Here is a 16,080-nt window from a genome sequence, read left to right as displayed (position 1 = left end):
TATAAAGTGTGAGGTTGCCTTTTGAAACCCAAGATTCTACACATAAATCAACTATATTGTATTAAAGCTATTGTTTAAGCATTTCAGTTCCATAAAATAAAGCAAGAATTCAAACTTATACCTCATTTTTTAGATTCAAATTGAATTAGTAGTACAATATTTTAAAAACTGTAAGAAAATAAGAAAGCAGGTTGTGCTAAGTTGAATGTATCACTAGCACTTCAGTTAATAGTGCAGTCTAAGTTCAAATTATTTGTTTAGGGTGTAATTAGGGGTTATTGTGCATTGCTACAACGAGATAATGTAGTAACATTTTAAACTACTGTTTTAACAGTTTAGAATAGATATGTTGTGAGGTGCAAGTAATATCAGTGCAGCAGTTTAGATTTTAAAAATATTTTTATGCCAGGCAAAAAGTTACATTTTAGTGTTGTTTTTACAAGCCGTTTATGTTTGTTTTTCTGCCTCATGCTGTAATGTTTCCATTTAGGTGGCACATTTTGCTATTTTGTTCATTGTTTGTTTTATTTTATGCTTCCCTAGTATTGTGTTATTGAAAAATATCTTTAATTTTAGTTTAGAAGGGGATTCGCACACACAAATCCATATTTAATGTTCTCATTTTGCAGCCAGTCTTCTGTAGCCCTTTAATAGAAGTCTAGTAGGAATGAAATGGAATACATTATTTCAAGATACCACATTTAGAAAAAGTGTAGTCATTCATGGATTTTATTTGCATATGGAAATTAGTATCATAAGCTGAGCATAAGTATAGCTTTTGAGAAACTATTTCCACAATTGCAGTGGCTGATGAATCTGCTGCTTTAATTATTGGAGTCACCATCATCACCCCGTATTGATTGTATTCAAACTAAATTTGTCGCAGTAAAGCCCCACTGATTTCAGCTGCTATGAAATGAAGTCACAAGATCTAGGTTAAACTCACAGGATGTCCCATTCGTTTAGATGGAACCTGTGTTAATCTGATGTTGTCTGGATCCAACCATAGAACTATAGTTGTATATTGCCCAGATCGTATGTTATATTCCATATGTCAAGGTTAAGAAACGTATGGTCATCTGAACATTGTTGGACTGGAGTTGCCATAAATAGTGATGAGGGATGAAGGGAGTTGCAACCCCTAACATCTGGTTGACCACATGTTCTCCATCCATGTTTTATTCATTTATGTATTCACATGGACAGATGGAGCATATGAATGGATAAGTATTTTCAGTGTTTCACTCTTGCCCTTAATTCTTGAGTTTTTAAGAACAGATACTATTTTTTCTTGTCTGTTATTTGAAACTCAATGCAGATGCTTCACTTTAGCTCCTGTAATTAATGGTCTCTACAAAGAAACTTAGATAAAAGCAAGGTTCAGCATGTGCTTTATTGGTATAGAATTGCACTCATATATGCTGTGGCTTTCAATTTACTTTTTAAAAACCCAGTTGGTAAAAAATACCTTTTAGGTTCCAGTCTTATACATACTTATGAACCTCTAAGTTCCATTTAATTTTGTGGAACATCTTTGTGAACATACATGGATAGAACTTGTTTGTTAGTATTTTATTTTGAATGCAGGATACTGGTAATTGTGAAAATCTAGGCATTATTTCTTGTCTTGCATTTAAATAAACTCAAAATGTTGTATGTGCCACTGATTATTTTTTCCTTACAGCTCTGCCAATATCTGCCGTGCTGAAATGTTTTAATTTAAATTTTCTTCCTTTTTATCTTTGTTTTCTCTGTTGCTGCTTTTTCTGTGACACAGCCTTTCATTATAGTCACTCTTCTTTTTTTTTCCTTCCCCACTTCTTTCTTTTCCTTTTTAAAGCCATGAGAAGCCGATCCATTGGTGAATGTGCTCTACCATCGGCCTATATACGCAGTGCTAAAAGTGCTCCTGTTCTGATCCATACTTCCAAACCCTTCTTGCCTGATATTGTTCTCACTCCCCTTTCTGATGAGCTTTCAGGTAGTGCCACCTCTGCTAATTTCTGCACCCCCTTTTCACTTTTTTAATCCTTCTGCTTTCAAAAATCTGCATAACCACTGCATTTTTCACAGTAAAATATTTTGGGGTGGGGAGGAAATAGGGAAAAGAGTAAGAAGTAATATTTTGAATTATGTTATATGCTATATTTACAGCTCATTCTGGAACTGTGAGAAGCTAGTGCTGTGCCAATTACACTGAAAATAATGCAATTTTCTGCCTTTGCAGCTGAATTTTAAAAAGTTGAATTGACACAAGTATCTGATACTTTTGAAATAAAATTTCTTCATGAAATGGCAGGACAGGAGAAGGAAGAAGAAAAGTTTTATCATAAAGGCTCTTCAACACAGATGTTGAGGATATTTTCCACATACTTTATGGTCAACATCATTGCTGTTTCGCTGTTGTTTATTTCAGTTTATCAGTATTATGGCTTTATTTTTCTTTTGACTGCTTATTTAAATGAATGTCTTAGGAAACACATTGATAAATGCATGTTAACTATGCATGGTAGCCAAAAAACAGAGTACTTACAGCAATAAACAAAAGTTTAAAAATAATTGAAAGAAGTCTTGCAAAGAAAACTATGGTAAAGACTCAATAAAAAATTCCATGAAAGGATTCGAAAGGAAAGACACATAAGCCCTTTAGACTACTAGCAGATACTATTGATGGAATGGGCAACTGCAGAAATGACCATTTTTGCCCTGGCGTGGCACTTTCAGATCAAAACGGCTGAAGAGGCAGCACAGAAGTGACTGGTAGTGACTGCAAGTTTGAACTTCTAAGTACTTTGAATAAATGTTGTCTTTGTTTTTGTTTTGCATTATTATTTAAGTGCTAGGTTTTGCTGTGTTTTATCATATAACAGTGCTCCAATCAGTGTTTTCAGTCATTTCATCAATAATTTTTGCCCATTTTTATAAATACAGAGTCTAGTCACTAGGGGGGCACAAAAATGGGTTGAGGTTCCATGTGTCCCAAACACTGTGCTTTTCCTAATATTTGTAGTAATGAAATCCTTTACCATCTCTAGAGATTTGCAAAACTCCAAGAAAAGGAAACTTTAGTAAATAATTTTAACTTCAGTTCCCATGTAATGTGCTATATTGTTCAGTATATTACTTGAAGTATTCAAGAAAACTAGTACTGTATGCTTAATGGCCAAATTTTATCTTTTTCTCCTTTGAATTCCCATAATCCACCTTTCAGTTACACTTTTATTCGGCCAACCTAAATATTACAAGACAATTGAAGTTTTCAAATTCCAGAAATATTCATCTGGCAAAGTGGTAAACAAAGCACATAGTTGGAAGGGGGGGGGGTTGCTGGTGTTTAAACTGTAGCAATTACATCTGATGATACAGGCATACTTCAGTGGACACATCCTCTGACAAAGATTCTCCTTTTTAAACATTCTTTTTATCTTAAGCCATGCTCTCCTTTTTCAAGCTTTTTCTTTTTTGTAGCTGGAAATCTTTTAGCAACATGGGCATTGAGAGGTGAAGGAGGGCTGAACAAACAACTTTTGGTATAAAGTCATAGTAATGTGTTGGCAGTAAACAAATACCTTAAAGTTTGAGCTGGGAAAGAATAGGGTTCTAGTCTAAGTGATCTGCTGTGAATGTCTGTGCCTGTATACAACAGGCAAGGTGAGCAACAGCTTCCGTACTAGGCAGGTGTGAATGGCAAAGCTTCAGCTGCCCATAGCACATTAAAAAGCATAGTTCTAGAAGTCTGGCTACCAAAATGTACATTATAGGAAGAGTTGATGCTGGTGAAATAAACCAAATCACTTCTCAATATATATTGAAAGGTGCTTTCCCAGTTCAAGTTCAAACACATGCATGGCTTGCCTGATCTCTTTGTTTCATTTCATTTTAATCTAAAACATATACGGGTTTTTTTAGTTTTACTTAAATGGTTTGGAATTTCTTCTTTTTTGTGGCATAGGAGTCCCTCCCTATTGTTATTCTTCCCAAGTTATTTCTGCCTCTGGTTCCAAATTTTCTGTTAGGAAGGAATAACTAGGGGTGACTTTGTCAACAGAGGTATACCTGTACTTAAAGATGGAAAGGAGAAGGCAGACACCCAGGAAAGGCTCTATCAGTTGAATGGGCACATGCCCAGTGTCAGCACAAGTTTCTTGCTAGAAGATCAAGGGACGCATCCACTACTATGTGCCCCAATTCACTACAATAATGTTGCTCATAATGCTCTCTAGAGAGTATGAAGGCAGTTTTGTCACTTTCCCTCTGTTTCTCAGTGTTTCAGGTCTGAGATATTCCTTTTGACATTTCAGGTCTGAGATAATCCTTTTGATACTTTTGACAGCTGTTTCACTGTTATTAGTGTTCTGACAATACATAAGAGTATAAAGCTGTAACTCATCCTCCTACTCATTTTCTTGATAGACCAAAGCTGAAGAGTACTCAAGAGGAATGCGGCATCATTCTTCCAAGACTATATCTTTTAAAAGATTGAAGGTTCCTTTCCTTATATTTGTTGATCTGTCTGAAATTTTCTGAAATTTACTATATTGGTCACTTAGGTTCCCAATAGTCAAATTAGCATCTGCATTCCCCTTGAGTACTCTTCAGCTTGGGTCTATCAAGAAAATGAGTAGGAGGATGAGTTACAGCTGTATACTCATATGTATTGTCAGAATACTAATAACAGTGAAACAGCTAACATAGATCTTGAAAGTACAGACACGCTTCTTGTAACAAGACTTTTACCTCATTCAGAATTACAGCAGTGTTACAATCCCTCTTCTAGCATGTCTGTTTACAAATGTTCCTACATCTGCACTTGCTTGGGTATTAGTTAACTAGCTTCATCAAGAAAAAGTTTTTGTTGGAGTTCAGTTTATGAACTCCAACAAGAGTGGATTAGCTTTGCTGAGAGCGAAATTTGTTTCTTTGGGGCCACTAAAGCTTATGTTTTGTACAATCCCCAACCTCCATTTGGCCAGTCAGCTAAGAGATCTCAGCTATGCGCCCTTTATATAAATATCTCTCTCATCTTATTAAAACAAAGATCCTAGATGTGACAGCACACACAAAGTACAATTGGGTCTTTGCCTTCCATCCTGACTGCATCAGTCAGTAATCCTGTGAAGTTAGATTTGTTATAAGTTGGTCATTTTACTTTCATTTTCTTTTGAACATTAAAAGCTTATGCCTGTTTATAACTAGATTGGTTACAAGCCTGAAGCTATCCAGTGGATATCTCATGGTATACTACTATTTAACATTGAGACATTTCAGCTTCAGGAGGTTAAATTAGGCAAACGTAACACCAAAAATCAGTTGCAGTCTGTAACAAGCCCTCTTGTTGCCAGAATGAATTGTAACTGTAGGCACTATCAGGTTAATAATCAACATTCTACTCTAAACAATATCCACATGTGTGCTGTAACATGTAGGCACATTTGTGCATCCTCAATATCTTTGCTTGGCACACCAGATGTTTGTTGGATTGTTTCATCATCTTCTAATCTAAACAATGTAACAGTAGTGCTTGTTTACAGTTGTCCATTGAAACTGTCCCTTCTTACTTCAACCCTATTATAACATTAGTTCTTGGACTGATGATCACTCTCACAGTAGGTTGAGGTCACAGTTTTGGTCACAGCATACAATGATTCTACATGATTCTTTCTTGCACTACTAGAGGTAGTCTACCTTCAGGATGCATGTGACAGAAGACAGTTTCTCGATTTCCACAATTGACATTTGTATTTATGCCAACCCTGTTCTCAGTTCTTCTAACAGGATTAATCAGTTTTTATCATTCACTGAAGTGTGTAAGACCTGCTTAAAGGGAGTGAGAGTGCATTAAGTTATATAGAGTTCTCCCATCACTGGTTTTCACTCCTTTGCTGTGATGCACCTAAATAAATGATGGTGCAACTCACTGCTTACAGAAGTCACACAAGTGGTTGAATGGAGTTCCAGTGCCACATAATCTCAGATTGCACTTGTTTATTTATAAATATGAGAAGGATTCTTAAACAGGAAAGGATTTTTAGTCTTATTTATTTATTTTATTTATTTAAAACTTTTATATCCCGATCTTCTCATCTTCGTAGAGTCTTTGCCAACTGAACTAATGGAAAAGGAATCCTCACTGATTCACTTATAATTAATGGGAATAATTGCTATTTCACCCTGAGCTGAGAAAGTTGTTGTTTTGTTTTAGTCATAGTTGCTTCTGTTTGGTTCTAGAATTAGATCAGAAATGCTCTGTTCAGTTCCTTTATAGTGGCAGTATTAGTATCCAGGATCCCTAACCTATCCTGAAAACATCAGATGGTATACAAATGTACACATAATTTTAACAGAGCTACATTTGGATCACATTGAGTTAATTGAATATATACAAGTAAAGTATGCATTTTAAAATGCTTCAGTGGAGATGGTAATTTATGTGGCGTCTTCCAATTTATCTTTTAAATAACTGATCAATTCTCAATTTTTAAGAATTTGGGAGAATGTCTGTGCCCCGCAGAAACAAGTCGCTCTGAAATAAAGCAGACAACTAGAGATTTTTAATCTTCAGGAAAAGACCCTCCTTTCTGTTTCACTACTCTGGGAAGCATGTTTAGTGAGGATTTTCTTGGTGATCAATTCCAGACTATGGAAGCCCTATCAAAGAGATAAAACCGACCCCTTTTGTGTTTTTGGGGTGCCAAAAAATGTTTCTTCAGACATACTTTTAACATTGAAGCTGTATTCCTGCTGATGATCTTTCAGTGGGTTTGGTGTGATTTTCTTTATTGTTGATGTGTTTTAAATTGTTATTCATCTGTTTTTATATTGTAATTTTGTTTTATTCCTATTTTTATACACCTTTAGTGTTGTTTAAGCAGAAGGGAAAACTATAAATTTAAATAAATGCATTAAAGAGATTGAATCCTGAAACTCACATATAAGTCAGGAAAGACAGTTACAGGATAAGCCAACTACAATGGATCTTATGACCCTTTGCTGAGCCCATTTTGGCATTGTTAATGTAATCTAGGAAAAGTGCAATATTGTGTTGATACATGATAAGAAAAAGCAATCAGGCTTAGAAAGGAATGATGGTAAGTGATACTTCTATCTGTCTTCAGTCTGGAGCCATTCATATTAATGAGATCAAATATCAGGACAACTACTTCAACCATTCAGATAGCCTTCTCCCACAGTAGACAACTAGGAGATTACAAATTGATTAGTTTGCATTCAGCCAAAATGAAGAATGAACACATATTTCTCATAGACTGAGGTTTTCATACAACAGTCCCCTTTCCTTCCGAAAGAGCATTCTCCATGATTCCTCATGACTAATAATCCATATAATTCCCCTCTATTTCCTATATGTGTTATGATTTGCATACTTGAAGTGTTAAATAAAATATAACCAACCACTTGTGAATCAGATTTTAAAAGGGATATAAAATGTATAAATTCATAATATTTATATTTTAAAATACTAGACATTTTTGTTTGAAACCACTTTCCTTTAAATAATCTTCGTTGTCCTCTCTTAGCCCATAGTTTTGGGAACTTATTTCATTACTGGATTGATACAAAGTCTTCTGCAAAGCTAGTCTAGGCAAATTCTAACAAAATTGCTACAAAACCATATGTATTGATATATTTTTTGGCTAAATAATATATACTTAAAAATAAGACTATAAATAGATACATTTCTCCATTAATCCTCTGCTATCCTAAGGAAAAAAAACTGGTCTGCTTTAGGTGATCAAAATCTTGAGAGCAAATATGTTCTTTGACAGTTTGCAGTATACAGATCTTTGTTGCTGAATTAGATTTTTTTGCTCAAGTTTCACTTTTACTATTTATTTGTCTAAAGTTTTCATTCTTGATTTGCTGGCCTAGCAGCCTATCTGAAAAAAATCTGATCTCTCCATATAATAGTTTCAATAAGAATAGTTTTATTTCTTGCCCACCTCTCCTCACGACTCGAGGCGGGTTACAGCATTACTAAAACCTAAACAAACACATAATAATTTTAAAACACTCTGTAAAATACACATATTAAAACATACCTTCATACAATACATATCAAAATACACAAAACAAAAACAAGGCATACAGTGGAGTATAAAATTCACCATTAAAACTGTATGGGTAGGCGTGCTGGAAGAGATAGGTCTTTACTTGTATTTTAAATCCCAACAGCTTCAGACATGATCCAGCTGTTGGAGCTCTACCAACAGGTCCTTCCACAGTTGTGGAGCAGCCAGTGAAAAGGTCCTGTGGGTGGTGGTTGCCAGTCGGGTTTGGGCTAGTTGGAGTAACTGCCCCCCCCCCCCCCCCCCCGAGGACCTAATTGTGTGGGGCAGATTGTACGGAAGAAGGCGATGCTGTAGGTAACCTGGACTCAAACCATGTAGGGCTTTAAAGGTCAAAACCAACACTTTGTACTTCATTTATTTTGAGATTCTCAGAGGAGAGCTTTCTGTAAATCCTACCTCTTTGAGATATATGACTGATGAGGGTGTGACGGAGGGCCTTCCTGGGAGTAGAATCCTCCCAGTTATTTGCATTGTCCTCTCTTCTGTGTTTCTCCACCTGCATTGACCATAACTAGTTACTGTGGAGGAGGTTTACTTTACTTTTGTCTTTCACTTGTGTCTTACGTTTTAATTACTTTTAATCTGTTTTTAATTTAGTGCTATTTTAGATACAATAGTTTGTTTCATTATTTTGAAACCCTTTTCCAGTTACCATTAATTGTAACTAGATTCTGTTTCATCTGTGTTTCATGTTGTCTTGGGTCCTATGCTGGGAGAAGAATGGAATACAAATAAGATTAAATATATTGAAAGTGCCTTCCAACTAAAGTATTAAAGCAAAACAATATTGTTTGTGTATGAGTGTAGAATAGTGTAGTGCATTGTTCTGTTTTTGTAAAGCACACACACACTATGAGGAAGACCAATGCATATATTTTTTCCGAGTAATGGCTCCTCAGTTGTAGACCACCCTCCCAAGGAATGTCAGAGTGGTGCCTTCTCCTTTGTGTTTCTGACAATACATAAGACTATGCTGTTATACATGTCCTTTGGTCTATAAATAATGTATTCACTTTTAAAAACAGTTTCATTTTAAATCATTACTTTAAATAATGTTTTATTTGATTTTTTAATTGGTTGCACATTGTGTTAGGAGCCCTGGTGAGTTGAGAGACAATCGACAAATATTTTAATAAAACAAATACAAGAATATTTGTAAGGAGGAAAAATTTAAAAGACTCAAAACAGCATAAGTACAAAGGCTTGCCGAAAGGATGAATTGATAAGAACACTAGCACCCTTAATAATTTATTCAGTGGAAGGACTATTGCCATATATAATGTGTATATGCTCGCCTTGGACTTTCTCATATATTTACATATAAATCTAGAAATGTTAGCAAAAAAATCAACACAAAAAAACCTGGGTCAACCTATCCATAGGTCAGTGTGAGTAGTGTACCTTAACTCCTATCCAAAAAAACATCCATCCCCTTCTCTGGAATGGAGAATGGTGAGAGATTAGTCTGTCCAGGGAAAACATTAAAAAGCGTCGACCCCCCACCCCTCTATCCTCTCCTCCATGGCACTGTGCCTGGCTGTTTTTGAATGCCTGCTTGTAGAAATTGCATCAATGACCTGGGCCAGCTTACCCTCTTACGTGGCATTAGTGGCTTCCCCCCTCTGTGGAATAACCATCAACTTATCCACGGGTCATATCAAAATCCATAATTTTGGACCCCAAACCTTCCCTGAACTAATACATGAGGTCAACTTTTGACAACATATGAAGAAATTGTGAAGGGTTGCTACAGTTTGTGTTGTTCGTGAGAGTTCCTTTGGTTCTCCAGTGCTTTTCAATTTGTAAATTTTGATATAGCTAGTTCGTATCTCTCCTTCCAACACCATTCTCTCCAAAGAAGGCATATTACTTTTGACTGATATCTAGAACAGCAGGGGCAAAGGAGAAAGGCTGTACAGTAAGTATTCTTTTTCCCCGTGTTCTTCCAGTTTGTAGTCCAGCCTAGTGGGGAATAAGGGATACATTCTTAGAATGAAGATATAATTTTGGCAGTTTCAAGGAAAAATAAATTCTGTTACCAACGTAAGCAGTAGGTTCAAGATTTATTAGATCCTTTGGAAGACTATCATAGCTTTATTCCCCAATGCTTAAATTCTCAGTGTTTTCTTTTTAAAAAGAAAAAAAAATGCCAGTATCCCACCTGGAGCCTGAGTGGGGAGGGAAATATGCATATGTTTCTTGCTTTTGCAGAAAAGGGGAAATATTCTGCCTTCTGTCACTTTTTATGTTATAGTACTGAAAACAACAATGAACACAAATATGTCTATGTTCGTAATACCCATTATCTCAAGCTAGCTACATAGATTTTTGTGTGTGTTATTATCTCAAGCTAGCTACATAGATTTTTGTGTGTGTTATAAGTGTCTTCATGTATCTTTCTCTGTATACTGAATCATCCTGCCCCAGTTTGCTGCATGTACAGATGTATTAGACAATATAGAATACCTATCTCCCCCATGCCATTGGCTGGGCAGCATGGAAACTAAAGTCCCAACATGTATGAAGGGCACAACATTGTGGAAGACCGATGTAAATTATGTATAAAATTTCAGTTATGTGGTTAAGTATTTTTGCAATTATGCAGTATAAAAAGTAATTATTTTAATGAATATCTGTGAATTAAATTTGTTTAGTAATTCATTGGCACAGCCCTAGCTTTAATAACATTTCCAAATCCCCCATGATCTTGCTGTCTGTTTCCATGCATGTTAACATTTTAAGACTCTGTTCTAACGGTCTAACTCAGATTATCTCACATGATACTAGATAGTGAGTTTGTGTGTGCACATGAAGATGTATATATGTTTAACAACATTTTAGGTTTTTATACGATAATATTTTCTTATTAAGGAAATATTTTGTCTTCTTTTTAAAGCATATTATGACTACTGAGTAGTGAATGAATAAAACTATAATAAATGAAATATGTAAGATATAATAAATACTAAGCAAATGTTTTTTCTACAGACATGGATGATGCTCAGATCCTTCCACGTCCGCCTCGCATCAGACATTTTTCACAGAGCGAGGAAACACCTAGTGAAGTTTTTGACGCGCTGAATGAAGAGCAGCCACTTCCACGAAGTAGCAGTACATCTGACATCCTGGAACCATTCACAGTTGAACGAGTCAAAGGTGCAGTTCCTGTCATTGACGGTTCATCTCATCATGCTCCAAGCTTACAGAGTTCCACAGAGGCCTCTTCAATATGTAGATCCACTGAAAGTCATGTTACTGATACAAATAGCAGAGAGTCCTCTCTGGAAGTTGGGGATAGTATTTATGACCATCTCTGTCATTTAGTAAGCTCGGTAGAACTTTCAGATACAGCCTCTGAACAAAACCAGTATGTTGACCTTGAAGGTGAAGATGATCTTCTTTCATCTCTGAGAGAATATCTTAAAGAAAAAGAAGAACTTTGCAGTAGCATTGAAATAGATAAACATGAGTCTGCTCTTCATGAAGCTGACACAGGAATAAATAGGATTGATAAATTGCCATTGGATGGAATAGAGAGTACGAACCAGACTGTTGCATGTACTAGTAGTATCACTAACGCAGAAAGTGTTGATAATCCAGAGCTGCAACTGGAGCAAAACCAAAGTGGCTTTATAAGTAACATTGCACCTAGACAAGTAGACAGTTTTACAAGAAACCAAGCTGATAAAGTGAAACAATTAAATATTGATAGACATAGCCAAAATCCGCCTGACCAAGGGTCGTGTAGCCCTGGTGACAAGGAACGGAAGAGATATTTATACCGCCAAATTGCCACTGATGTAGATGTATCTATGGAAACAGTATTAGCTGTAAAGAATAAGAGTGTCCTCTTTAATGAAAAAATAACCAACACAAGTGTTATGCATGCAAAGAAAATACCACATAAAGCTTTGGTTAACCCAGAAATGGCTCACATTACAGGCATGAGCAAAGTGTCACCTACTAAGAGAAGTATATCTGAAACGGTAACCCATAAAGCTAAAATCATGAAAATAGCAGCTAAAAAGCGTAACAGTGTACATGTAACTTTTAGACCATCTACCGAATCCGTTCAATTTTATAATCCGCTAGAAAACAAAGAGGCCCCGTGGAAAGCGCGGCTCCGTAAACTCAGTGGTTTCAATAGTGGGAGCAGCAGCAGCAGCAATAGCAGCAACAATATGAGCACCGGCTCATCTGCTGCAGCTGTGGCAATCAGACCTGGAATATATAGGCCTCTAGACACAACCAGTGCAACTTCAGCTAGTAGTAAACAGATTAAAGAATCAGGAGAAGTTCCAGCACCTACGCTGCAGAAGGAAAGTATTGGAATAAATCCGATGCCTAATCGTAGCCCACCTAAGCCATCGAGTCAGGAGTCGGGACAACAGCAGGGCTCCCTGGGTGGTGTTTATAAATCTGTTGTACATGCTCTTTCGAAGCCGAAGGCAAATGTTTCCCCACAGAGGCAGAGCAGAGTGCCAGCAGAGGCTCCACTGAGGGATCTGTACAGTCATGTAATGGGCTATTTTGGAAAGAAAGCTGCAGGTGAGCACTAACAGCGTGCAGAGCACAAAAGGAGAAAGGCAGCACCAGTTTGGCTTAATGCACCTGAAGCAAGCTCTTATAAAGCAATCAACTGGCTTTGGGATGATCACTGCTTTTCCTGTTTGGTTTTGCATGCGCGTATGGCCAGCTGAATTTTTTCCTCTCAAGCAAAAGTTACATTTATGAACTTTAAATTACTAATTATCCCTTTAAAAACCCTTAATAAACCACTTTGCTGCTGAACAATTAAGATAAGGAAGAGGAAGATACAGTAAATAATGCACCAAAGGATCCTGTCCATACAAGTCTGTTCTTGGCAGACTTGCAATCCAATCTTGTATATGTAATTGGCATATATATGTGTGTGTATGTGTGTGTGCTTTCTAACAGAAAACGTTCTGATATCTCAACTATGTCATCCTTATCAGTTAATACAGTTGAGCCAATTACAGATTCAGTTAGTTTTTCTTCCTCCTCCTGAAAATACAAACAAAAAGGGGAAAAAAATGAAGAAGACATCAAAATTTTGTTTGGATTATTCCTTCTTAACAGACAGGTTTCTGTTTCGTCCTTTTTATTTGAGCTGTTTTAAAACATGCTTTAGTGCTTTCCTTGTGCATTCAATAGAATGGATGCACTGTTTTTGTAACAACATCTGTCACTGCTTTTGTTCTACTGGGATCATGGAAGTGCATAAAGGTACCATGATGGTTTTTCTTGAGCTATCTATGAGGCCTCTATGTGCTAATTGGGTGAGTCTGGCTGTCATTCTAATATCACCATCTTATTTGACATGTTAAGTAACCTCTAAAGAACAGTAAATTAACTTTCAGCAGTGAGGTAGGTTTTTGCCTTCTCCCCTCATTGTATTGCATGATTAACAGAATGTTACATAATGCATCCTGCATTGAGATGTTAATGCCATCTTAGGGCAGCCTTTGTAAGCATATCACAGTGGTCTGGACCGTAATACTGTATACAAATTCTTTCAGAGTGATTTATTGAAATACTGTATTTATTACAGTCTCACCTGGGAAAATGACAGTTTGGACATTTAAAATATCTATATAATATTTTGAAATTAATGCCTCAGGATTTTAATATCAAGATTATATTATACCTCTGATTAGCATTGTTACTTTATAATCCTTTGAAGGGGCCACTCTAGATCACTAAAGATAAATTGAGTGAGGGAATTGGAAACTTCAAGGTTAAAATACCAGAATGTAACCATGAAAATAGGGTAGTTTTGTGCAACATTTATCATCAATCATGAATCTTTTTTATTTTATCATGTCCTTTTTTCATTGTGTACTAATTTATTTCAGTGTACATTGTGTATACAGTACTGCAGTGAAACATACCTTCTATGTCTACAATTTGATTAGCAGAAATAGGCATAGTTGCAGTGGGTATTACACAATTGGTGATATGGAGGAATGAAGAATGTATGCTTAAAGCAAGCATTAACAACTTTGAAGTAGTGCTTATCTGTAAGCTTTCTTGCTCTTTTCAAGGTCACACTGGAAATTGACTAACACTTGCTCAGTGGTGATGGTGGGATGGGTTAAGGGTTAGGCTAGATGCACTAATTCCTAAAAAAAAAATAGGAGAGAAGATACTTTAACTGCATGTTTAGCAAGTGATTTTTGCATTGTCTAGATTTATTTGAATATACAATATTTGTTGCTAAAAATGTGCTTTACTATATCTTGACATTCATTTGCTTTTAGCCAATAGAGAGGATATGAGCCAAAAGCAGAGCCCTCTTGGTAATGATAATGGCAGTAGTAATACAAATATTCCTGACCTCATGGATGAATTCATAGCTGAAAGACTACGCAGTGGCAGCACTTTGGTAAGTTTTTGCTATTTTCTTTTAGGTTAAGATAAATGATGATGATGATGCTTGATGATTAAATTACAGCATGGGTAAGCATGTGTTAATTGTATGTGATAAGGTGATGTTCTACTTAATTTTATTGAATGCCTATCTAAATTCAAAATAAATACAGATTGAATCTCCCTTATCCAGATATCTGGCTAAATACTCCAAAATACAAAACTTTTTGCCAGCGGACACCCACTTACACCAATGCCAGGCCATGACAGAGTGGGTGCCCAGGAAACTATCTGTATCTAGCTGAGATGGAAGGAAAAAGACTTACATAGGGGAGGATTTTCCCATCCTTTTTCAGCTACTTTGCAAAAGGGGCAGAAAGTATTCTGATAGTCAGGGAGGTGTTTAGGACTTCTGCTTTTTATAGGGGCCTTGAGTAAATGTAGTCCTCATCGCCTTCCGTTTTTTCTCTTTCCCCCTTCGGCTTTCTGGCAGGGATGGATCGGTGGCTCCTTACCCCCCATTCCTCATTCACTATGTGTAAAATATAGGTATTCCAAATTCTGAAAGGAAAATAAAGTAGAAATCAAAAAAAATCTCTGGTTCCAAGCATTTCATATAAGGGAGATTCAGCCTGTATTTTCTTTCCCCCACTTCCAGAATTCTTCCACACCTGCAGTTCTCAGATTTACAAAGGTGAAGGTGAAGTAGAGAGGGCTTCTTTCCTCAACAGTATATTTTATAATTAAAGTCTAGAGTTTGATGTAAGCCATGTATGACAATGCCCAAAGCAGAAAGGGTAAATATAGTAGTAGTAAGTAGGTAAACTTTATTACGGTTGATGACCAAATCATAACAGGGGGTTTATATGCTTCAAATTTCTACAAATTTTAGGTATTTCCTTTAATACCAATGACTACTGCCTGTATCACAGCAGGGGACTCTGAATAACCCTCCACTTTTATTCCAGGATCAGGCTGAAGACCATCATCCATAAAACAACCAGCACAATCCATGGCAACTTCTGGCATAACCAAAAAGTTCCCCGAGATATGGATATTCAGGAGGTTAAAAAAAGAAATTCTTTCCTATTATAGTGTATTTTTGGTGACTGTTCCACCACTTTCAGTATTGACAATACCAATAAATGTCAACAAATAGTCACTAAAGAATTCAGCAATGATAGCTATGCTTTAGTGTCTTTCAGGGATCAGTTCTGGGTTCTGTTCTCAGATCCTTATGTCATGTTCAGCATCTGCAACAAGAATTATAATCAGACAGGTTTTTTTCTGACCAGTGCATCTTTTGCACTTTTGCCAGCTAGTCATTCTCAATCTCCTTAGCATAATTTCTCCTGCAGATAATTACCTTGAGCTTAGTCTTCATCCTGTAGTATTCACTCTCATTCTTAGAGATTAGTCTCTTCCATAGAGGAGTCTTCTATGCGTGTCATTATCACAAAGATTGGTCATAGGCCTCTGCATCTTCTTATGTTTCTTGGCATGATGTGTTTACTGACATGAGCTCTCTAGATCTTGTCAATCCTGTTCTCTTTTGTATTGGAATAGATACCACTACTGAGACTAACTGCACTTTTTGTCTCCA

General features: G+C 36.4%; 1 protein-coding gene across 11 annotated transcripts in view; it reads left to right on the top strand.

Annotated features, from left to right (window-relative positions):
- The window catches only part of RALGAPA1 (Ral GTPase activating protein catalytic subunit alpha 1), a 165,988-nt gene that overhangs the window by 53,139 nt on the left and 96,769 nt on the right, over window positions 1-16,080 (top strand). For 6 of the 11 annotated variants that reach the window (XM_060759103.2, XM_060759110.2, XM_060759116.2 and 3 more), the window contains exons 17-19: window positions 1,841-1,981; window positions 11,076-12,635; window positions 14,369-14,493. In XM_060759103.2, the coding sequence (XP_060615086.2) occupies window positions 1,841-1,981; window positions 11,076-12,635; window positions 14,369-14,493 (1,826 nt within the window). The remainder of the gene's footprint in view (window positions 1-1,840; window positions 1,982-11,075; window positions 12,636-14,368; window positions 14,494-16,080) is intronic. The other 5 variants (XM_060759159.2, XM_060759167.2, XM_060759182.2 and 2 more) reach the window with 3 other exon arrangements.

This window comes from Anolis sagrei, chromosome 1 (assembly GCF_037176765.1).
Source record: "Anolis sagrei isolate rAnoSag1 chromosome 1, rAnoSag1.mat, whole genome shotgun sequence".
NCBI lineage: Eukaryota > Metazoa > Chordata > Lepidosauria > Squamata > Dactyloidae > Anolis > Anolis sagrei.
Note: the sequence above shows the minus strand (reverse complement) of the source record. Positions and strands in the feature narration are given on the sequence as shown.